General features: G+C 50.9%; 2 protein-coding genes and 1 long non-coding RNA gene across 5 annotated transcripts in view; 1 reads left to right on the top strand and 2 right to left on the bottom strand.

The window, feature by feature from the left end:
* Positions 1–64: 64 nt before the first annotated feature.
* On the top strand, positions 65–10073 carry PLA2G12B (phospholipase A2 group XIIB). Of its 2 annotated transcripts, none has more exons than XM_084525122.1 (4): positions 65–624; positions 4477–4553; positions 5852–6017; positions 7296–10073. In XM_084525122.1, exons 1-4 carry the CDS (start codon positions 390–392, stop codon positions 7412–7414), a joined length of 597 nt encoding a protein of 198 aa, XP_084381248.1. In that variant the 5' UTR covers positions 65–389; the 3' UTR covers positions 7415–10073. The 2 variants fall into 2 exon arrangements, with proteins under 2 accessions (XP_084381248.1, XP_084381247.1); XM_084525121.1 differs by having other exon boundaries at positions 112–624; positions 4477–4565.
* On the bottom strand, positions 638–7358 carry LOC311439449. 2 transcript variants are annotated; one of them, XR_014694721.1, is made up of 4 exons: positions 7270–7358; positions 6784–6928; positions 5601–5661; positions 638–1970 (listed from the first exon to the last, which is right to left on the bottom strand). It is a non-coding gene; the product is annotated as an uncharacterized lncRNA (long non-coding RNA). The 2 variants fall into 2 exon arrangements; XR_014694722.1 differs by lacking the exon at positions 638–1970 and having other exon boundaries at positions 4572–5661.
* Positions 7512–24045, bottom strand: part of OIT3 (oncoprotein induced transcript 3) — a 33500-nt gene continuing 16966 nt past the window's right edge. The window contains exons 5-9 of the mRNA XM_084525110.1: positions 23879–24001; positions 18579–18739; positions 17645–18060; positions 13755–13854; positions 7512–12363 (exon numbers count right to left, since the gene is read on the bottom strand). Of these exons, the coding sequence (XP_084381236.1) occupies positions 12175–12363; positions 13755–13854; positions 17645–18060; positions 18579–18739; positions 23879–24001 (989 nt within the window). The 3' untranslated portion in view covers positions 7512–12174. The remainder of the gene's footprint in view (positions 12364–13754; positions 13855–17644; positions 18061–18578; positions 18740–23878; positions 24002–24045) is intronic.

The raw sequence follows: 24045 nt of genomic DNA, 5'->3' as shown, positions 1-24045 counted from the left end.
GGAGGAAGAGAAACTCTCTGCGGGGAGCAGGGCAGCCCGCTGGGCAGGGTGCTTGTGCTGCACCCCCTGGGCAAGCGGTCCTCATTCAGCACCTGGCGGCTCCGTTCCGGGACCGTCCGGCGGCAGCCCGAGCCCCGGTGCTGCAGGGGCCGAGCCGGTTCCAGCAGCATTGTGCAAACGCAACCCCCGGCATTTCTCCGCGAGCCGGACCCGCTCCAAATCTCCACGGTGCACTTTGCACCCTGATTTGCACCGTGACCTCATCCCGGCTCCCCCCGCAGTGGTTAAAGTCCAGGGCAGAGGGGCGCTCGCCTGCCTCCGACGCGGCACAGCTCGCCCCGCTCCTCCTGGCCCGCACGAAGGCTCCGGGGCCTGGATCCGGCTGCAGGATGCGGCTGCTTTTCGAGGCAGCGGTTCTGTGCCTGACCCTGGGCTTGGGGCACGGCACCGAGGACACGACGCAGGAGAACGCCGCCCACCAAAGCTCCTCCACGGAGTCGTACTTTCCAGAGTGGGGCATCGGGGCCATCCGGGACAGCTTCGAAACAGTTAACAGCTACTTTGACTCCTTCTTGGAACTGCTTGGGGGGAAAAACGGCGTTTGTCAGTACAGATGTCGGTATGGTAAGTGAAGGGCGTCCGTGCTGGGGACGTGGGGCTGCTGACTGCTTTGCTACCACAGGCACTGCCCGTTAGGGGATGGTAGGAGGGCTGGCAGTAAGGTGGCCTGGCAAGGCATTTAGCACTGTCCCGGTGCTCTGTTACTTTCCTAACCTGGTGCTGAGGCCCTCAGAGCGGTGCTGCTGGCCCCCACATCCCCAGCCAGCTCTTCCTGGCTCCTCCCTCCCCTCCTTCCCTCCTGTGTGGGAACTCGCAGCTCTCCTTCCCGAGGCCACCCATGACCCAACCCTGGGCGGCAGGGGAAGGCCACCGCAGAGACCACGACTGCTCTGCTGGTGCCAGCAGCAGAACCCCAGCCCTCAGCCTGGCTCCGAAGGGGCTGTTGGTGCTGGCAGCGGCCGTAATCTCGGCAACCTTCGGAGCGTGGTTATTCAGCAGCCGCGAGTTGGCTAATCGCAGGGGTTGGAGGAGGGGAGATAACAGGAAGGTAAACGAGCCCCACTGTCACCACGGAGGAACCTTTAGTACTCAAGGCGGAATGAGGCAGCCACTACTCACCTTGGACTTTGAGAGATTTACCAAAAAGGAAAGGTTTGGATCATCCCACAGGGAGGGCACCGGGAGAAACAGAGATGCTACAGAGTGCCCGAGGCGAAATTAGGGAAGGCTGATGATACTCAGAGCTCATTTTGGGAAGGAAGCTCATTTTGACTCACCACTGTCAAGTCCTGGAGGAGTTACTGCTCTCAGGCCAGGTCTCTCCCTGCCCTGGTCCTGTGCCCTCTGTGCACCTCCACAGAGCAGTGCAAACACCTGCCCGCTCCCCAGGAGCATCCTGCTTCTTATCAGAGAAATCTTCACCTAGAAAGGAAAACAAACACACACTTCTTTAGCCCTGTTCTCATCCTCTGCTGAACAGCTCATTAATCACTGGCTGAAGGAGGAAACTTAAAATGCTACCCGCGTGCCTCCCAGGGCCTCGCTGCACCCTCCCAGGACCATTTGTCTGTGCTGGTTGCTAGCACAGACACTGCAAGCTGCAAGCAGAGGGGATGCAGGGACAATTCCCAACCAAGGAGACCATATGCCCATGCCCAGAAGAACGAATGCCAACCATCATTATTGTCTTGCTGCTGAAGCAGGGCCTGATTGCTTTTTTCCCAGCCAAGAAACAAAACTGGTGCATTCCACTCTTCTACTTCAGACAAGAGATACTGATAATAGCTTATTTTGCCACGATAAAGGTCAGGACTCACCTGTAATTGCCACATCCATCTTCAGCTCAGCACGAACACTTGGCTGGTCTGGCTGCCAGCCTCTCCTCCCGATTTATCAGCACCTGGTGAGGTCTGAGAACAAACAAGGTGATGGATTGCTCCCTTAACTCAGAACGTTACGGTTACCCAAGCATTTGCAGGAAAATGCCTCCTCCTCTTTATAAAATCTCTCTGGGCATCTCAGGGGGAACAACAGCCTCAAGTGGGAGTAAATCCCTTGACAGCTTCTCGCAGCTGTCTGGCCAGGCAGGATGCTGATGTTCTGCACAGCGTGTGGGCCTGAGGCACACCTTCCAAGGCCCTCTGCCACAGCACTCAGGCCGTGGTGAGGAAGGACAGTGTCTGCCCAGAGCAGAGAAACAACCTGGTCCCCCCACCACAGCACGGGACCCCAGGAGCATCCGTTCACCTGGAGATCTCTTCCCTTCACCTTACCCCAGTACTGCAGTCTCAGACCTCCTGCATAGGCCACAAATCTCCTCTAGCCAGCAGGCTGTTTGCCAGCCTCTTGGCACAGCCACAACAGCTTGGGGATATTAAAATGCATCAGGGAAACTCGCTTCCCATTAGAAACTCGACTTCAGTTCTCCTTTAAGGCAATGCCAGTGAGTCAGTGCCCTGAAATACATCTCCCAGAGAACAGGCTTTCTCAGCAGGGCCGTGCTTCTATACATCAGCATCACCCCTTGGGTAGCCCACGAGAGGTGCCTGGTGAAACACAGGCAGCAAAACAGCCAGCGTGACCCACCCAGCCTCTGCCCCGGCACAGACCTGCCTGTGGGATGGGCAGGCAATAAATAACAACAGGCTCTGAGTCAATGCTCACGTAGAACCAGGAGCCCTATCGCTAGTGCCTTGCCTTCGTTTCTGTTTTCCTCTCAGCTACAAAGAAGATGTGGGAGAGAAGTTAACTGTGGTGTCTCGGGCTTGATCTAGCTGATCACTTTGCAAATGATTAAACTTTGTTTTTCAGAGGAGGAGGTGGCTTTCCTACAAAGGCTCATCTTGAGGGCAGTTCTGCTGATTTCACAATTCTCACAAGATTTATTTATTTTTTCTGGTCACCTTTGTAGAACATTTTAATAGCTGGAACTTCAGCTTGTTGAAGGTTTTCTCTAGAAACAGTTACCCCCACATACCAAAGCAGCCTCACTCCTACTCCGAATTGCCACCTTACCCCATAACTGGCTGCATGAGCACAACTTATCACCCATAGTACAAGCAAGTCATTAAAAAAAAGTCATTTGATCCCATCCTACAAAATCTACCTCAGATTTTGAACCTGCCACTGCTTCCTTCTTCAACTCAAGAGCAGTTGACTCTGAGTCCCAATTCTTGGTTCTTTCCAGAAAAGGAACCAGGCTGTAGCCAGACCTGGCTGCTGCCCTCCTCTCCCTGTGCTGCTTGGGAGCCGTGGGCTGTGAGAGTCAGCTCATCTATAGGCACAATCCCTTCTCTCTGTAGCACAGCCACCAAAATAGCACAATATGCAACGTGTCCTGAACTCAGATGTTACCTTGTGTCTGTGTACCTCAATGGACTTTTTTTTTGGTGCAAAGCTAATCCTATAATGGGGGTGTGCTGTAACCAACTGATCTGTGCTCTCTGTCTGTTGTTAACTCGGCCCCACTGCTCAATGCTTTCTGCACTAGAAAAGGGCGTCTGGAGCAGGAACCTATTCGAAGGGACATAAGGGTGGAAACAAGAGTAGCTGCCGTCCTGAGAAATACCTTCCCACCCTTATTTGCTGCAAGCCTGTTGTTTAAACAAAACTGCTCTACCGATTTGTGATTTAGAAGGTGCTGGGAATGTTCCTGCATGTGACCTTTTGAGGCATTTTGCTGTGAGGTCTTCCCAAAACCACACTAGATTTAGTAGATTTATGGCTCTATTAACCACTGGTAATTTAGGTACCTTGTCAGAAAAAAGGGGAAAAGTGTCTTCCATGGCTATCGGTGCTGACAAGAAGAAAAAAAGAAAACGGAGCTTAAAAGGATCCAATCCTGAAAGGCTAAATTACATCTACTATATATCTATACACACTCTCTAACAGGGATCAAGGAAGCTGGGACTTCACAACACAGGTGATGGACTTTCGGAAGTCTTAAACATGCTTTAGTTGGAGCATTCACACAGCTTACAAAGTTTTCCCAAAGCAGGGTTCAAAGGTCTTGTTCTAACACCGCATCCTGCATTTGAGATCTCCCTTGCTGGGGCAGAAACACAACAAGCACTGAACACGCACCAAGGGACAGCAGAGCGAAACCCAGCCCCACGAGGGCTGGTCTGCACTGGAAACAGGGCAGTGCCGTCACGCTCCCTCTCTCCACTCTTTCAGCATCGAGTAAATAATTATTCAGGGAGGAACTTCTTGCTTCTCTATGCCTATTAAGAAGCATGCTAAGGGAGGGCAGATATAAAGGGATGAAACTGCAGTGTGTCAGTGGCACTCATCCTTCAGTCTTTGCACCTCCTGGAGAAGAACAAAACAGCAGGGGATGCAGAGCAGAGGGGAGCTGCCTTTGGGTACAACTCCTGGGAAGATCAGCTTTCCTAATGCTTTTCCTTTCTTCCTCAGGGAAGGCTCCAATGCCGCGACCTCACTACAAGCCCCAGGAACCCAACGGCTGCAGCTCCTATTTTCTGGGGCTCAAGGTACCCCAAAGTGTATGTACTGCCACACCCACCGCTCCGAAATAATGCAATTCTCTAATCACAGTAAGCAGCTGATAATCTGGGGGAGGGAAAATGCTCGGCTGTGCTGGATGCTGGCTGTGCGATGGCTTCTCCTCACGGCTGAGGGCAGAGCTCTGCCCAAGGGAGGGAGTGTCGCTTGTGCTGTGCTAGGGGACACGTTGCCTTCCCGGGACTGCCAAAAGACACGGCTGGCTGCTGACAGCCGAGCTCGCTGTCACTCAGGGAAGCAGCAAGACCTCAGGGGCTGGTGGCAGCAGAACAAGGATCACGCAGACAGGGGCTCGGCCCACGATGGACTGGCCTGTTGCTCTGGCTGTCTCTGTAGGCACCACAGGTTTCCTGAGCAGAGTGCTAGAAGAAGAAAAGGGATGTCCAAGCAGAGCATCGGTGTGAGGAAATGTGTTTTTATTGACCCTGTGCCCTTGTGAGACACATTTGATGCTGGGCAGCTCAGTGATTATGCTAATTATGCATTAGCATAATGCACAAACAGCAATATCTGGATGCATTATCCACACCGCTCCCTCCCATGCTTTTTGCCTCTACTGAGTACTGAAATAAACCTGCGGGCTTCAATGCTGCACCCTCTTGCTGTTTTAAAGGCAATTAATGAAATCATATTGGAATCACCAGAAAAAGCTCTCCCAAACGGCTCTAAGAGGAGAAATTACTATTCAGCAGCTGCATTACTGCTGCCCATGAAGCCTGCATCAATTAGGCCGATTCCTGCCCTGAAAACACCTCCCTTTACAGCCCATTTTTCTTGTTAGATTAGTTCCCTAAACCACATTTCATTGCAAACCTTGTGGGCATTTCTGTGGCACCGCCTCCTTCTGCGGGCAGTCGTGAGCACCGAGCGCAATGGAGAAAAAACACATCCCCTAAATATTGCATGAGGAAGGCCAACGAGGGGAAGAATTCGTAACGAGCTAATGAGTCCAGCCTCTCCAGGAGTCAGGCCCTGCTCCATCACCCCCATGGTTATTAGCTAAGCTTGCGGCTTACCTCCAAGGGAACAGAACCTCCCCAGTCCATGCTGTATTTATCCTTGGTCTCACGAGTGTATCTGTAGGAAATGAGGCATTAATAACACTTACAGCAGATTTATTAGGCCAAGGAGCAGGTTGTGGGAAAAGGAGGAAAGGGGGCTTTGCCACACCTCTGGTTTGGGCAAAGGAGCCAGCGGGGCCCTGTAAAATCTCTCCCAGTTGCAGCTGTTTGAGTCCAAGGGACGCTCATCTCCCTTCCTTCCCCAGCTAGATTTGGGCATCCCCGCCATGACCAAGTGCTGCAACCAGCTGGACGTTTGTTACGACACCTGCGGGGCCAACAAGTACCGCTGCGATGCCAAGTTCCGCTGGTGCCTCCACTCCATCTGCTCCGACCTCAAGCGCAGCCTGGGGTTCGTCTCCAAGGTGGAAGGTAGGCTCCCCCCAGGTGGTGGCAGGGAGAGGAAATTTGGGCTTAAAACCAGGCAGAGCCCTTGGGAACAGCCCCTCTTGGCTCATAAGGTCTGTCGTTAGGTGCAGCTGAGCTGCATTTGTTTTCCAGAGGTGCAGCCTGACTAGGACAACCACTGAAGTCTACGTGACCCCGGTACTAGTGTGGGTGGCTTTGTACCTGGTCACAGATAAATGTTTAGAGAGCGTGCAGGCCAGCAAGAGGAAGAGTTGTGGACTCAGACAAGTGCCACAGGCCAAGCACTGCCAAATTTTCATGGTCACTCTTATCTAGGGGTCCTCTTGCAGCCAACCTCTTCCTATCTCTTTGTTTTGCTCTGCCAGTTTTTCAGGTCAGCCCTCTTCCCTTCCAGCCTGCAGCAGTGGAGCCAACAGGCAGGCCCCGGGGAGTTAAGGGGGAGCAGAGCTCAGGCCCTGGCTGACCCAAGCCACCTTTACGGGCAGCCAAGCAGGAGCAGATGCCTCCAGCACACATCGTGGTGGCCAGAGGAGGGACAAGGGCTGTTAGTGAGAACCTCTGAGCTGTCCTCTTCTCCCATTGCTCTACCTCCTCTTGCCTTCTGCGAGTCTCCTCCACTGCCACCCCACTCTTATGGGGTCCTTTCCACCAGAGGCCAAAGCAAGCAGGCAAGGGCAGAGTGATCACTTTCCCTCTGTGTGGATGCAGACATCCCTAGCCCGCTTCCAGCCATCAGTAAACCCCAAACTCGATTTCCCCGCTGACTCACCACAAGCTTTGTAGCAGCTGCCAAACGAGCAGTCTCCCAAAGTACCGATACACAGCTTCAGGGCTGCTCTGGGGGAAGGGAAGGGGCTGGCAGTCAGGCATGCTGGGGCAATCACAGCAGGGTGCTTCATGCTGGCATTGTAACTCTGAAATAAAAGCAGAACAGATTGGCCAGTAGTGGCTATGAACAGCTGTGAGGAGAGGTTGCTGGAAAGACCGTGCTGTGGAGGTCTTCTGGGAAATCTGCTTGGTACACGGTGCTGTTTGTAGGGCTCCAAATGCTCCGCCAACCAGAAAAGGCTGAGAGATGCAGGAAAGGAGCCTGGCAGGGAGGGAAGTCAGTGCCACCCCAGGTAGAGAAGCCCCAGGTCAGCAGAAAGCACCTCCTGGATTTGTAAAAACACATTACCCAGAGAGAACATGCCCACATTTCCAACTGGAAGTACTCCAGCCAGCCCTCAGACATCCCGGGGTGCCTGTTACTCACATGCCTGATCTTTTCTTTCTCCACAGCTTGTGAATCCGTTGCAGACACGGTGTTCAACGCCGTCTGGACCCTGGGCTGCCGGCCCTTCATGAACAGCCAAAGGAGCGCCTGCATTTGCAGTGAGGAAGAACGAGATGAACTGTGAGGAAGAGCAGATCCCCTGGCCTCCAGCAGCCTGCTGCCAAGCGTCCCCTCTCCGCACAGCGCCTTCTATCAGCCCTCGGGCCGGGGGGACCTGGGCCGAGCAACACGCGTCGGCTACAGCTTTTGGGCAGAGGCTGCCAGGGAGGAGGCAGCCTGTGGAAACGGGGCAGCGATGCCTGCTGCCCAGCGCAGCCGCAGCTCAACAGCCCTGTCCCTTTCCAAGTCCATCAGCCTGAACGGCCTGATGCCAATTTTCTCCACAGACTGATCAGGACGGGCCAGCAGGATGCAGCGATGGTTGTAAACGAGGGGATCACTTGTTTGCCTTAGCATTGTATTAGCATCCTGTGCCCCTTACCTTTCTAAATCGCAGTGCGAGGCATGAGGCTTCTGCAGCCCCCCAAAGTCCCAGTCTGTGGCCACACTATTCACATTTTCCCACTTCTGGTGACTGAAGGAGGGGGGTAATTTGCTCTCGGTATGTTGCTCACGTCCACCCCTGACTTTCTCCATCCTATCGTTACACGCCCTGACAACCCTGCTTATTTAAATACTTGGTGGATCCTAAAACAACTTAAAATATTCAGGGACTTGGTAAGAATGAGAAGGACTCGCTGTGTTTGTGACACGTTTTGTTTGCAGTAATACTCAGTGTCTCTTACACACCTACAGCACTCTGCCCGTCTCAAGAGAGGAAGCTGCTTTTCTTTGTCTGTGTCACCCAGACTGCAGCTGTTTAGTTATTTTCTTCCTGTATCATTTAACAAAGCTATTCCCTTCAGAACCCTTTTGCACACAAAATGGCTGGGTATCCACCTCCATCTTCTGCACAAAGGCAACAGGAGGCTCACAGTTGTCTTGGACGAGCTTTTCAAAATCCTGGAGGCTTATCTGTCAGATGGCAGGGCTTATTGCTACCTCGGTGGGGCAGAGACGCTGCCAGCTGAAGAGCGATCGGCAGTTTCAGACAGCACCCTCCTTAAAACGTGGTTAATACTTCCATCTGCTCTCGGGAGCTTTTATTGCGTGTAAAATTAGAATTTAAAGAGGTCTATGGAATTTCATCTACATGCAACATTTGCAGACAGCTTTCATCTGTGTTTCCTGTTGAAAGGAAGTCGCTATCGGGTGTGCGTGCCGTGCCACATAAATACTGCAGTGTCTTCTGCAAACATATTTATGGTTCTGTTCTTCCATCTGTCACAGAAAAGTTAAGGCTACAGAAGGGTAATTTAACAGGGATGGAAAGAGTCTGTTTTAGTTACCTTTCTTCTAGTTTGTGTTTAAATGGATGCACGACACTATAAATTGTTTCAGCCCTGTATTCCTGTTCTTGCCAGTCATCTTTGCTTTACTGCTAATAGGGACTGCAACAACGGTATGGAAATAGGGAACCACAAGTGACTGCAGGAGGTGCACGGGGCTGTTTTCATTACGGAGGGCCTGAATTTACACTCACCAGGTGTAATGGGCTCCTTTCCTAGCTGTGCTCGTGCCACTGGAGAGTGAGGACTGTGCCGCCAAGCTTCCTCGCAGTGTGTGGCTATCAGAGCATGGGACTGAACCCTGATTATCTGTCTGAGAAATACATTTTTTTTTCAAGGGACAGGAAGGAAACATTCCTGATTCCAGACACTTCCCAAACTTTGCATTCCGTTGGTGAAATTGTGCCTGTTGTTGGTTCTAAAGGGGAGCACACACACCTGTGATTAAATGACACAATTTTAAAAACCTATCTTGTCTAATCCAAATAGCCTGCTACCAGATTAAAGCCAGGCCAAGCAACTGGTGATGGATAATGACATACACTGGAGAAACTGGAGGGTTCTGAATGAAATCTCTCTGTCCACACACGGATGCTTTGGAGCCACAGCTGATATAAATCATAACGTCTTTGTGCTTTCAGACTGCAGTTCATTCAAAACGCTACAGGCTGCTGCATGCGGGGCAGCTACAAGCAGCACGTTTCACAACAAAGTTAGGCTGTGGTGATCTGAAAAATCCCCCAAGCAGCTCTACAAGGAGATTTTTAAAACTTCAAGTAATGGCGGTGACTCACAAAAACTACCAGATAATCCTGCATAGGACAGAAACGGTGCATAAACTATGGTAAAACTGCTGTGGCTGAGCTAATAACTGCTTCCCCTGCACGCTGCTCGTGCTCCTCAGCGGTGTCCAGCTGAGGTCCAGCTTGGGTCATCTTCATCTCCACCCTGCTCTGAACGGGACAAAGACACCGTGCTCACCCGCTGACTTCCTGTTGACTCTGCGTTTTGGCAGGATCATTTGCAACTCTTGCTGACGTTCAGCCCGCTCGGTCAGCGTGCCCTCTCCCAGTGGTGCTGCCTCAAATTTGAACTCTACGTTTCCACTGAGGACACGAAGGCAGGACTGGGAAGGCAGGTACCTGGTGTCTCCTCCTGGACACCCACCTTTTGACCTGCACTTTGCATCCTATGACAGGACAGGGTGGTGCCAGCCGAATCCCAGCCATACCCGTCAGGCAGCACCAATGTGGCTCGGGTTTGAACCGTGGCTGGCAGCTGGCCGGACCCTCAGGAGCACGGCTGCTGGGCATCTCACACACTCAGTGCCTGCTTGTGCACTGCCTTTTGTTTCCACTCCGTGGCGTGGCTGATAAAATTAAAGAGAAAAGCAAATCCCTTGGCTCTTGGATGAGTTTGGCCTTTGATTTCATGTCCAGGTTGTAAAGCTGACAAAGGCAGATGGAAACAAAAGGTAAACTGGGGAGAGAGAAAAGACTGAAAAATGGGTTTCTCTGTCCAGGAGCCTTCCCCTCCATGTCACTGGGCACAGGGGCAGTGGCAGAGAGCAGAGCTACTGTCCCGCTCGCAGCACAAACTGAGCACCTTCCCAGACCACTCTGTTCACACGGCCACACAGACCAGTGCTTCTTCCTCATTACTCCTCCACATGATTTAGAAAAAAAGCTGTGGAGCAGTGAGGTTGTTTTGTATGGATTTGTCAGAAAGAACCAGATAATGTGCACAATAAGTAAAACAAGCAAGGCAACAAATCTTCCACTCCCCACGTCCCTCACACACTAACAAAAAACACCAGTTGCCTCTCCAGAAGGCACCAGCTAATTGATTTCATTTCCCAGCTCTTGTTTTAGCAAAACAAGTACATTCAGCAGGGGCTGTCTGAACAAAGAAGTGACAGCAGGAAATTGCCCGTGTGGTCCTAGTGTAGAAGCGAATCAGCAGAACCAGGAGGGCATGGCAACATGAGAAGGGCCTTTTTTATTTCCTTTTCTTTCACATATGGTTAGATAACACATGAAAAATGCCTTTCTGCTTATACCTACTTATTTTCATAGGAAATTTTTCATTTATTCTACCACACGTGCACACACACGTATTCTCAAATCAGAAAAGCAGCCATGGAGCCATTTAGAAAAGCCACGAAACTCCCAGCCCATCAAATGCCCATTCATCATGGAAATGTCAGTCACCAGCAGAAATAAATCTGCGAAATGGAATATTGCTGAGGTGATTTGTGCCTCCCTTTTAAATGGTCCCTTCACACAGACTCCCCATCCATTTGCGAGCAGCAATACATTTTGGCTTTGGCAGCAATCTGGCTGCTTCCAACTGAAGCAGCAAATTGGCAATGTAGACTTGGGGGGACTTCCAGCACACCTCCGAACCCGCACACCACGAAACTTCCTGCAGAAAACCCCACGACTCCACTGCACTGCCATAGCCAGTGCTGGAGAAAGGTCCTTCCACCTCCACTCTCCAGCCCTGCCCGTCTCGCTGTGCCTCCTGCCTTCCATCCCGCATTCCTCATCCTTCACCACACAGCGCTCCTGCTCCAGCGTGACACCCACAGGACCCCGAGCTGATCATCCATTTTATTTTCTTTGGAATGTGCCATGCTCAAATCTTTTTGTCAGAGCCACAGCCTTAAGAGGGTGTGGATTACCTCCAGGGTAATCCATTACAGCTTTCAAACACAGACTCGTAGCAGCATGCTTGGGGGCAGGTGTTTATAGATTTTTAATGATCTTTTTCTTACAATCAAGGTGCTACAGCACTTACAAAAGGCACCGTGTTGCTTGGGGACGTGGGGGGAGAAGAGAGAGAAAAATAATGAGATGCTAAATACAACAGGAAACACTGTTAAACTGCATGCAATTATCAAAAGACAATAAAAAAAGTTATTAAATACCTTTTGCTATTTAAAAATAACATTAATATGTGCCTGTGATAGACCTGAGCTTTAGCTGCCTGTAATGACAACTGCTTCATAGCTCCAAGGGACTTGCACGTTGTGGGATATATATTTTTATACATATTTTTATTAATGGTCATCCGAGATCACAGCACGCCCAAAAGCTTCAGTATCACTCACAGATCTGCAGAGCAAACACGTTCAGCTGCAATGCTGTTTTTATCATCTGAAGAGAGAAAGGCTTGAGTAATGTGTTTAGTCCAGGACGGACAGTCCTGTGGAGCCTGTGGGTGGACGTAGGGAAAGACAAAGTTGGGTAATGCTTCAAGCCTGAAAAGCAACAGGGTCCCTTCAACCGAGAGAAACAGAGGTAAAACCAAACTGTTCTGCAGAAGGCTGTGTGCCGAGCCTACTTCACAAACCATCGACATGCAGCTAGGGAAACAGGTCCTGAGGTACGAGTGGGGCTGTGCCAAATCCCTCTCCTTTCTCAGACCACCGTGAAAGAAGGCATCGATAAGAAAGGCTGGTCTCGGGCGGAGGTGCTGTTCCAAGGGACGGCTGTTAGTCTTCAAAGTCAATTCTGATGGGGCCGCCCGTCAGGATGTGCTTTGCCACGTGACCGGCCTCCTCCTCTCCCTCCTCTTCCTCTCTCCCAGCCGCCCTGCGCACCCGCCGCCGGCAGCCCTGGGCGCAGCGGGAGCTCTCGTCCAGCGCCCCGCACACGAGGATGCGGCAGTGCAGGAACACCTCCTGGGGAGACAGCAGGCGTCAGTTACAGGGAACAGCCCCTTCGCTTCCCCACCAGCGAGCTCCCTATCAACCACTGCCAACTGCAGCCATGCTGGCCGAGCCATCAGTTCTCCTGCGTGCCTCGGAGAGGGCACGTTTTCCAAAGCACCTAGCCGAGGTCTGCGCAGAGCACCCAGTCTGCCTCTTAGCCAAGGGCTAGACAGGGAATGTGAAGGCGTGAAATGAAGGGATGAAAACGCCAGGAATAAGCTTGGAAGAGCTCACGCGGACTGGTAGGAGCTGCGTGGCAGGAAGAAGGCCAAGAACGCATGAAGCCTCACAAGGAGATGGATGATAGAAACGTGCAAGGGAATTTGACAAGAGCTGGGGAACATAAAGGCAAGAGACTGATGGGCAAGGGAGGAAAATGCTGCTTGATGAAGGGTTAAAACTGGCAGCAGAGAGGAGGAGAGCACGAAGGGCAGGGAGACAGCTGCTCTGTCTTTTAGCACAGTCAAGGCAGTCAGTGACAAGATTGCTGCTCCCTGCCCTCTAAAGGACAAGGACAGAAAGCAAGCCGTGACTAGGAAAGCAAATGTTCTGGGTGTTGGTCAGCAGTGAGGTCTGAAGCAAAATCCATTGCATGGGAGGATGCACATGGAGGCAGCAGTGTCAACCAAGCCAAGTAAAATTTGTGAATTTTGGAAGATCTCATCCTTTTTAGGCTCTGCAGGGGCTGGAGAGGAAACTTTATGCCTTTTGGAGCAAGCAGCATTGGCTGAGCATAACAACAGTGATAAAAAGACCTCATTTCTTCCAGCACAGGAAAAGAAAGCTATTTGCATTAGGAAGATGGCATTACCCTTCTGCTGTCCTGCTAACACAGAGCTTCTGCCCCAAACTGCCACCAGCCTGGTTTCACACTGACTTAAACAGTACCTGGAGACCTTGTATCTGGAAACCTGAGGGGCATCTGCTCAAACAGCCCGAGAAGGTATAAAGTTGAAGTGATTCAAAACTATAAATCACCTTGTTTTAAAGACAGGACACTGTGCAATGTGGCTAACTGCCTGGGTTGCTCTTTGGTGACTGGAAACACAAACACTGTTCTCTCCCAGTATACCAGGGACCCCAAAGACTACACTGGAAACAGTAACAATTTGAGCTTGCTATGCCATTATTTTCAATGGCTGTCCCTTCATATTTATTTCAAATTTACTTGTTTTTAACACTCTCTTTTAAAGTACCTGTGTCAAGCTCCTGAAAGAAACAGCAGCTGGAATAGGCACAGCAGTATCTGCCTTGAGCCAGGCATCCCTCCTCTTGGTACTCTAATACAGCCAGTTCTGTGCTGAGACTCCTCAGTCAGATCAGGGCTGATGCAATGTCTGAGAGGTAGGTTTTGAGCTTACCTTGTTGTCTTTGCCCACAAACTTAAACACGGGAACCTGGAAATGCTTGGCGAGATGGTCTTTTGACGTGTACTGTTTCACCGAATCATCAGAAACGCAGCTGAGGAAAGCAGAAAGAAAGGATTTAATGGGTTTCCCAGAAATGGAAAAAAGAGACCAAAAAACATCCCAGCCTATTAAACCGGAGAAAGGAAAGGAGCGCTTGTCTCTCTCAAGCTAAGCTACCATCCATGTTACTTCCTCTTTGGCCACAGGAGAAAATTCTGGAATAATTGGGAAAACAACAGTGATGATAATAGCATCTCCAGACAAAGAACAGCTCAGCAGCAGAGAGCTGGCAGGACGTGGTCCAGTCCCCTCGGCAGAGGGACTGCCAGAGAGCTGCAGTCAAATTTGTCCTCATTTCACCCTCCTCTCAATTCACTGTTGCAACAGTCTGCGGTGACCAGCGGAGCTGTGATACATACACGCTGCACTGGGTACCTTCTGTATACACACGCATATGTCTGTAATTCATGCTTGAAGAAGCCTTTACCCACGTTACTGAGATATCACAGAAGACAAACACAAAACATCAGATCTACTTTGCTGTACACCATGTATATTTTCTCCCTGTTGGGTTTGGTTGGTCAGCTCCAGTTACAGCTAGAAATCTTAACTTCGGCTTCTAAAGGGACACAGAACGGCAAGAAAATAAACGACTTCTATACAAGGTCACATTTCTGGTCTGGTCTACTTATAAACTACCAAAGCCTAGATGGAGTTTGACAGAGAAGCAGCAAGGCAAAAGGTGACTCGACAGTCACCGCTGCCTGACACAATCCCCTAGGTGCTCTGAGGGGCACGGATGCTGCAGTTACGCCGCACCACAGCACAGCTTGGCCCTTCTAGGAAAGTAACCCCAGAAATGTGGGCCTCGCCAGACATACAGACACAGATATATTAAAACGTGGTGGTGGAAAGGACAAGAGGCAACAGCGGGGCAGCTCCAAGTGTTTCTCTTGAAGCAGCTCTCGGCTTCTATCTCCACCCCAGAAGTACATACGGCATTGTCAGAAATGCTGACATTTGACAGGCTCAATTAGCAAAGTGCAGCACACCCCACACCTACACATACCTCTGCTTTCTCTACAACCTGTGCTTGGAAATCTCCGTGCTGTTCGACTGACTGGGTGCCGTGGGTCAGCCTGCTGCAATTCCTCCAGAAGTGCCCCTCTGCTACGTGTGCGGAACAGCAGGGCTAAGTGTTGGACTGAGCCTAGGGAGGCAAACTCGTCTGGGACGCAAACACAGGCATCCGTGGGGAGCTAATAAATTATCACTGTGCATCTAGGAGAGGTGACGTGGATTCTCCAGCTCGAGGCCAAGTGTTAGATGTTGTTTAGGAGAAAATTTAAAAGTAGCATTCCTAAAGGCACTCGATTGTGGAGAATGACAAAGTCACCTCAGAGGCCCGTTCTTGTTTGTGAGTACATAAACTGTGATGACTCCTGGACACTGTCTCAGACCAACCCCTAAATCCCAGGTTCCCTGCAGGTGGGTGCTCCGCAGTGGCTGCAAGAAACCTACCAGTCTGGGGTAGGGAGAGGGAAAAATGAACACGGAGGAGCCAGGGATAGATACACAGAGCCCCTGCCATGCCCCTGAGTCTGTCTTCCCACAGGTTGCCACAAATGCACTGCTCTGACCCCACTACTGGGGGGCTGCAGGGCAGAGAGGAGGGCTTGGGGCCCACGATAAGCACCAAGGCTGCAAACGTGGGGCAGCACAGCAGGATGAGCGCTGCCACGGAGCCCCCTTAACCACGCTGTGCAGATAAACCACGGCCTCTGCCCACGTCAGCTCACACGGGACTGCCCTCGGTGACACGACCTCATTCCGGATGCCCTGGGGAGCTGCAGTGCTTATCGCCCGTGCCACTGGTCAGTGCCTTTTATTTATTTTTGAGAAAGAGGAAGGGCAAGGGCAGAAGCCAGAGGGCTGCCTGGGGGCTGGCTGGGCTAGCAGCAGTGCGGTGTATTACAGAGCCTGCAGAGAAGGCACTGGGAAAATCCTCATTTCCAGGGGGGTCACAACAGCTGCAGGAGAGGTGCTGAGGGGTGGCACATCCCACCAGCTGGAGATGGGAGGGAATTAAGGGGCACGAAAGGAGGAGAGGAGTTTTCCCATCCCCCAGCCTACAGTATAGCCCCTCAAATTTAAACCGCGTGTCCCTCTGGAAGTCTCAGCTGCAGTTAACTCCTGTGGATCTGATCCTACGCAATCAAACTGACTTAAAAATCTCGTCTTTATTGCCTTGGGCTTCTGGGGCTGGGTTGATGGAAGGCAACAGGGTTACTGCAGAGCTGCTTGTAGCACAGCCCCAGCTTGTAGCTCATTTGACTTTTTAATTGCTGCGAGCACAGCGAGAGCCAAAGAGCTCCGGTTAGCCCGGCAGCACATCCTGGCCAAACGGGGCACCGGGCATGTGGCGATGGCCGTGGAGCTGAGCAGGCTGGGGAGCTCCAGCCAGCCTCCTCCAGCCCAGCTTTCCCTGCCGTGAAGTTTTAATGCCCTCTGCAGGATAACAGCACCAAAGGGGCTGCTGCTGCCTTCCCCACCGGGAGGGAAAACCTTTCTTTACCAGGAAGGTCCCGGCTGCTTGCTGTGTAATTCCTCAAACCAGTGCTGCGGTAAATAAAAGAGAAGGCATTTTCTGCCTCCTCTCATCTCTATTCAGCTCAGGTTTTGGCCGCTGTTTTGAAGGGCCATCATTTTTACTCGTGGAGGGGACGGAAGGAATGTTTGGAGCCTTGAGTTTGCCAGGGTCCACAGGCACAGCCAGGGAGTCGATAAATCAACCCTCCCGTTACAAATCTGCTCACAAACCCCCGAAACGTCACGTACTGACAGACCGCAGCCTTGGCTGGGGGGAGAGCAAGTAATGCTGCAACCCTGGCGAGAGAGAAATGAAAGCAGTGTCTGTGTGCCGCACTCCCTTTTGCTACCAGACAGTCGCACAGGACCTGTCATCACCAGCTGCGACAGTGGGTGATTCGACCTGGCAGCCGAGGAAGCAATTGTTGTCCTTATTAGACAGTTTGGCTGGCAGAACACAGGGCTCACACAAGCCCAGGCCCTTAACCGGTGGCTGTGACACTTGAGTATGCCTTTGGCAGGACTTTTCTGCCCAGAGGAGAGCAGACTCGCTGTCTGGTGGGGCTGCCAGCCACTGCTGGGGGCACACATGCCACAAGCAACGTGGCATCACAGCACTGCCACCCCGACGAGCCCCTGAAAACAGGCATCAACTTAGCAGCCAGAGCAGCCCCCGACCTCCGATGTGAGCAGATCCTCCCTGAGCTTTTCACTAGCACCTCCTGGAAAGACCACTGCCCCCAAACCAACCCCGGGGGGTGTAGGGTCCTCCCTAGGGGATCGCTGCACTGATAACAGGCATCAGGGAGCAGAGCACAGAGAGCTCTTGGAGCTCCAGCCAGCACCAGCCACGGAGTCTGCTGGCACACATTATAGGAAAAAATTAAGAAACTTCCTCCAGCTCCTGGGCAGCTGCATGGCAGTGGCACACAGCCACTGGGGCGCTGCTGATCAACCAGGAACTGCAGGCTGGCAGAGAGGACATCAACAAGGATCTCCCTTTTATGGGAGCCAAGTCAATTATCCACAGGTCTAATTACAGGAAAAGATGCCCCGTAAAGGCTGCTCTTGCAGCACCCTCTTTCACTGCCCCCCACACTCTTTCTCCCAGCATGGCAGGATGGTGCTGGCTGCTGGTGATTACGAGGAACATGGCAGAAGTGACAGCACTTCCCGGGTCACACAGGCAGTGTGGCTTAGCCCACTGCCAATTTCCATCCAAGAGCCAGCAAAGAAGGGAACAGCGAACTCACCCGTCTTGAATCAGGTAGTACTTGAGGATCTCATCGATTTTGGAGGTGGGAGTGGCAAAGCAGCTCTCTACCAGCGTCTCCAGTCCATTGACATGCACCAAGGGTTCAATCCCAAAGTACAGAGAGTCCCGAAGCTTGAGGGTGGGAAGGGCACCCCTGTAGGGTTCATCAAAGTCTTTGTCTTTGAAGATCTCAAGAGTGAAGGGGAAGATGCCCTGGTTGCGACTCATTATTTCCAAGGGCGAGTTCTTTAGGTTGGGCACGTAACCTTCGGAGATGGTGTACCGGCGCGGGAACTCGCAGGTCACTGGGATCAGCAGCTTGCTGGTGCGGACGATGATGTCCCCGTTGCTCCCTGGAGTCTGCTTCGGCAAGCCGGTCACCAGATTGGTGGCAATGATTTTATCATTTATCACCTGCAGCAAAAAAGGGGGGTTAAAGGAAAGGGGAGGTCACTGAGAAAGGCCTCTCTGAGGTCGGATCAGCAGCTGAATTTATCTCGTGCAGGAAACTCAGACATAAAAGAGCCACTGCGAATAGAGCTTATGAATTAATCCACTGCAACTAGAGCGATATTCATCTTCACTTACAACCCAAGGGCCTCTGCCAGTTTGCTGCCAACCTTGATGCACTGGACTCCTGCAGCAAGCAGGGGAGCTGGCTTCCAAGTTGCCACCCAGCTGGTGAAAGGCACGCTCTGGTTCCCGACCAGCAAGCTCCAAAACGTGCTCTGGGACCAGATACTGCCTCAACAGGAGGCTCAAGAACGGCACCACTGGCCTTTTCCACACCACGATGATGGTGAAGCCACCTCTGTGAAGCAGCAGGTGAGCCTGCACCCCCATGCTGGTGCAACTTCTTTCCCCAGAGGCCACTAAACCAGTCCCCAGGTCTGAGAGGTCCCAAGAGGCAGGACAGCAATGGTTGTACATACATCCACAACGGTGCCGCAGGACTTCAAGGAGAAATGGATGTTGACGTGAGTGCCATTGGATACCCCTTTGCAGGAATTGTTGATGAGGGAAAGGTCCAGGCCTCCAACCAGGTCCTTTGGGATGCTCACCTCGATAGAGCTGGACTTGCACAGCACTGGAACTACAAGAAAAGGCCCAGAATAAGTCCGCACTCCAAGTGTACCTGGGTACTGGGGAAGGGCTGTATCAATTACTAGGAAAAAAGGGGGATCGTTTGTTGCATTTATAATTCTATCTTGCTGTAGTAATTTAAGCACCTATCTTAAACTCCCAGCTGTGCAACAGACCTCCTGAGCTACCACTGCCCCAAGTTTTCTGGTGCAGGGCTGCCACAAAAGAGGACGATGGTGACAGCTACAAAGCAGCAAAAACTTAGCTATGCAGCATTTCCAGCTACACTTTATGCTCAGCACAGGTCTGATTGATTATCCCCAGCACTGCTGTCCTGGGAAAAGCCTTTCCCAGAAACAGTTATGAAATTCACAACACCCCAGGCAGAGCCATTTTTAAGACCCTTTATCAGGTTTTACATCAAACACAGAACGTGTCAAAACAAGGCAGAATGACTCCATACGGATGCCTAAATAAAATGGAAGCATCTCATAATGACATAATAATCAATATTTTTATGAGCAACATACCCAGCTCTGACAAATTCAATTAGCTCCTTCCACCTCTTACCAAACTACTTTTAATTCTCATAAAAGACTTCCAAGTGAGCTTTATTTTTCATTTAAATTCTACTACATAAGAAGTGGGAGAAAGTGCACAGACTGGACAAAATGAAAAAGGTAAGAATGGGAAATAACTTCCAATATAGAAGTAACTGTTACACGTATTCCTTGGTTGGAGACGTATCTATTCAGTTAGCTACAGGGCAAGCATACTGTTGCTTGCATTTTGGTCCCTTCTCAACCAGAAAAATAAACCCTCTCTAGAATTATCATTTAACATATTTTGAAGTCACATGACAAAACTTCCGCAAGTACACTTGCTCCCCAAGCTTCTCCTTAAAATTAATTATACTCCCCATCCTTGACATTCCTATGATCTGTCTCTGCCTAATTCTGATCAAGTTTATATAACTTGATTATGTATTTTGGACACAAGGAACAGTTCCAAAACCTGCCCCCTCCAAAAGAAAATTCTCCTGTCCTATCTGAAGTATATTTGTAACAGTTACTGTGTATCTGAAGGGAATACATTTTCTTGGAAGCTCATTATTTTCAAGGTGATATGCTAAAACACATGCAGCGTGCCCAAAGCAATACGCTCTCCTAATGACATTACTGGGTTAGGATGGAAAATTAATGAACTAAGAATTACCTGAACTTTTCCCCCACCCACAGAAGGAGACAAGTGGGAATAACTGAGCGAGTCAAATGGCAAAGCTCACAAGGAGGCAAAGGGACTTGGAGAACACAGTGCAATGCAGACAGAGAGAAGAATATCCCCTGGAGAAAGGAACGGCTCGATGCAGGTTTAGAGCTTCACTGTTCTAGTGACTCCTTGATGAACACGAACACTTAATGCTTTTGTAAGGGTGTACTTCTGGGCAAGAGGGTTTGGATCCCAGCTGCAATTCTGCAGAGTTCAGCACCACTTTTGTTCATGCTATATCTGTTTCTAAATGTCTTTGGCACTACAGGGAAGAAAGGAGAACCAACTGCACTATTGAACCACTGCTCTGGCACTGCCCAAGTGCCTCCCAGCACCTAGGCACAGAAACACGTGCATGAAAGCAGGTGTGGCTATTCCTGTGCGCAGCTCTGCTTGTGATTCAGGCTCACCGCTGCTGAGCAAAGCGCTCTGGGAGACTCCTCAGAAGAACTGGTAATGTAATTCAAACCGCATTAGACATTTGCGCACCGAGGAGTAATCAATACTAGGAACTGTGCTTCCATTCTCTCAGCTTCATGATGTGGTGCAAGCAGAGGCTGCTTGCAGCAGCGTGATTCAGCTCTGAGCACTCCTGGCTCCCCCAGGACAGACAAGGAGGACGCGGGGTGGCTGATGAGGAGCTGGCAAGGCAGAGGTGACTGCACACAGGTGTTATTCCAGAGCAGAAATGAGTAATCCTGGGTGCCAGGGAACCCTCTTTTAGTCACAGATCTTTGCATCCATTCAGGGAGCTGCACTCTCCTGTCTTGCTATCAGATGTGCAGCCCAGCCTGGCTCAGTGCAGCCTGTGAGGCTCCTCGAAGCCTCTCTGAGGCTATGCCAGTCAAACGGGTCGGTTCCTCACCCTCACACAGAGCATCTGTGATCACATCACATCACGTCACACTCCTTGTTACGCACCTTGAACTTGTCTGCAAGGTACCCTGAGCATGGGAGGAAGCTTGTTGCCAGGCCAGTGCTTACACTGCTGCCAGCAGTTGGCACCCTGATCCTTATCCAGCCCGTGGCTCCCTCCTCAGCCTCTCACAGAACAGCTGCTTGGAGCAGGGGCTATCGTTGTGTGTAGTAGAACAGGCTCCCTGCTGCTGGGGAGCCCTGAACCACTCCTACAGACACAAAGAATCTACATCACCATTCCCTGTGGAACACACGCACAGCTGGGACATGGGAGAGGAGAAAAGCATTTCACCAAACACTTCAGGAAGAGGTGGGGCATGAAGATGGTCTGCAAAACTCCAGGTGGTATGGCTGGCTGGGATCCTTCTGGGAAAATGGCAACCCAGGCTGTGATTTCTGTGGGGGAGGATTAATATTTGTTCTGAAAGTACAGGCAGTGCAGGGGAGGGTTGATAAGGTGCAGATCCAATGCTCCAGGCAACTGTGCCTGCCCTGCACCGTTAATTGTATCGCTATAAACCTGATTAGATGCCATAAAGAATTGTGTGGTACGGTTCCAGATATATTCTGTCATATCTCCTCAAAATTGCAGACCGCTGGATAGGGACATAAATTCATGAAATGCAAAAGAACAAGCAATCTTGCTTGATGAGATGTCATATCTGGAGCCCCAGCTCGGCACCCGGCAGTGCTGCTGGTCTCATTAGCAGCCTCCAAAGGAGGAGAAACGTCGGCTGAGAAACGCGTGGCCTCCTATCCCTGCTGGGGTTGCCTCGGGGAGCCAGGCTGAAGAACACTGCTCTTTTCTGGCCTCTATCCATCAATCACACCTTCAAGCAACATGAATAATCACAGCTCCTGGAAATCCCCATCCCTGCCTGGTTCTGCTGGTGCAGTGAGCAGCACCGAATCCCAAGGGCGCAGTGCTCACCCCTGGAAACAGGAGAACAGACTCGAGGTGTGAACAGGAAGCTCAGGTTGCACCCTAAATGAATTCAAAATGCCAAAGCAGGGGATTCCAGGCAGCAGAGGGCAACTCAGCCCTGCTGCAGGCAGCCATCAGCCTTAGCTTTGCCTGCAGGGCAGCGAAGACAGGATCTCTGCAGACGCAGCACTTTCTTCCAGGCTCTTGGCAAGTCTTTTTCTGCTACATAAGCAATTCCAAGCATTAGGTATGTGAGCGGTGGGGAGAGAAGGGGGCAAGGAGATGCCACTGTTCCTGTGTCACTCCCAAGGGAGTGAGGCTGGGATGTGGCACTCCAAAAGAACAACCAGCTGCCCCACCTGCAAGGCTTGCTCCTTTCCAGGGACACCCCTACATCATTCACCATACACCTTCCTACCAGGAGACCTGCAGCCAAACGGCCTCCTTTCCTGCAGGGCCACCAGCCGCCCTTGCCCTGCAGGACCGTGCCTGGGATGTGGGTTAACAGTCACACGCACACGGGATAAAACAGACGCTGCTGAATCCCTTTCATTCTTGAAATGAATTTCATTTCATTTCTTGAAATGAAAGGGAGTCATTATATATACATATAAATACCTGTCTTTCCTCTAATTCTTGTGCTAATTTTATATGACTGCAAAATTAGCCTTGTATGGCTTGAATTTCTACAAAGCTTAGAGCAGAAATTGCACCAAATAGAATGATTCCAGCAGTCCCTCTGGGGCAGATCTGCTGCGCTGGCCACCATGAAGTCTGGATCTGTTTCTCTAAATGATGCCTGGGCAGTTTGTAACACACCAGACCACCAGAGACTCAGCGTGGTCTGTCCCTACCAGGGCATGCCCCTTCTCCAGCTTTGTGCCGTGCCTGCCAGGACTACAAAGTGGCCTGGTAAGTCAGACGAGGCCAACGGAGAACATGACCTCTGCCTGCCTTTTGTGCACCCACATGGCTCTCTCAGCACACAGTTCTGAACTTTATGCCCCTTCAGCAGAGGATTGTAGTACACATCTCTGTAAGACACAGGCTGCTCGTTGATTTCAGCACCTCAGGGAATCAGCTAGATGTAGGATTATGAGGCCCAAAAGATTCCTGGATTCAAGTTCTGGATTATAAGAAGTCACTGCATGAGCAGGTACAGACTCTGCTTAACTCTCAATAGCCTCAGGACCTGCCTCCCTGATTCTCTGCTCCCTGCACTCAGTGCTCGAGCCAGACTGTCTTCTGGGAGCCTGGAGGTATTTGCACAGGAAATCTCACTCAGCTCTTGCAACCCAGGAAAGGGAACCTGTTTATTCCAGGCGCATGCCATAGGTGCACGTGAGTTGGTGAGGACTTAATCTTGGTGTGCAGGAATGGAGAATGGAGTAGACTTCACATGGACGCCTTCCAAGAACAGTGTTGCCCTTGCCTCTATGTAGAAGCAGTCAATTTTCAGATGCAATCTTGAGCACTTTTCCATGGGACAGTTGAAAAATGTACCAGTAACAGAGCTACTGTCTTGCTACAAGGCATAGGAATGCTTACTGGAGTGGCTACAGAGAAATTGGGCAAAAAATGCCTCTCTCTTTTTCTTTTAACTTCATTCTTGGACGTGACTGAACCACTTCAGCTGAAATTTCAAAAGCCCATTTTGAGGCATGGAAAATTTCAGTTCTAGTAGCGTAAATTTGGCAAAGGCATACACAGCTGAAACAGAACAATATAATGGGAGGTGTTTAGCAATCTCAATTGTAAGCGAACACTGCCAAACCCGCCTGTGATGCAAGATGCACCCAGCTGGGTCCTGTGTCTCTCTTCTGCTTGGTAAAAAGAGCCATGTCCCCAGGCTGTCAGTTCTGGATGATCTGTCTGTCCTGTCGTTCACGACAAAGCTCCATTAACCAAAGTGAAAAGGAGAGACTAACAGAACACAACAAAATCAAGAGGAAAAGTCCCTTCAAATGTGCTTTTCATGTGCTTGGACCACAGGCTGTCAGGAGCATTCTTTGCCCGGTCTCCTAATTGTTGACCTACCTTGACAAGTGTGGTTGTCTTCTGACAGAACAAGTCCCCTCGGACATTCACATTGGTATGAGTCTTCCACTTCAATACAGGTATGGCTGCAGCCTCCATTGTTATTGTGACAGCCTTCAATTTCTGCAAAAGACAGGAAAATCAGCACACCCTGCTCCACAGGAAGC

Source organism: Aythya ferina (genome assembly GCF_964211825.1).
Source record: "Aythya ferina genome assembly, chromosome: 7".
Taxonomy (NCBI): domain Eukaryota; kingdom Metazoa; phylum Chordata; class Aves; order Anseriformes; family Anatidae; genus Aythya; species Aythya ferina.
This window is presented reverse-complemented; position numbering and strand designations above follow the sequence as displayed.

Coding starts and splice junctions, on each gene's coding strand:
- PLA2G12B (XM_084525121.1), top strand. CDS start 390: ATGCGGCTGCTTTTCGAGGCAGCGGTTCTGTGCCTGACCCTGGGCTTG. Junction 625..4,476: donor TCAGTACAGATGTCGGTATG/GTAAGTGAAGGG, acceptor TTTCTTCCTCAG/GGAAGGCTCCAATGCCGCGA. Junction 4,566..5,851: donor GGCTCAAGGTACCCCAAAGT/GTATGTACTGCC, acceptor TTCCTTCCCCAG/CTAGATTTGGGCATCCCCGC.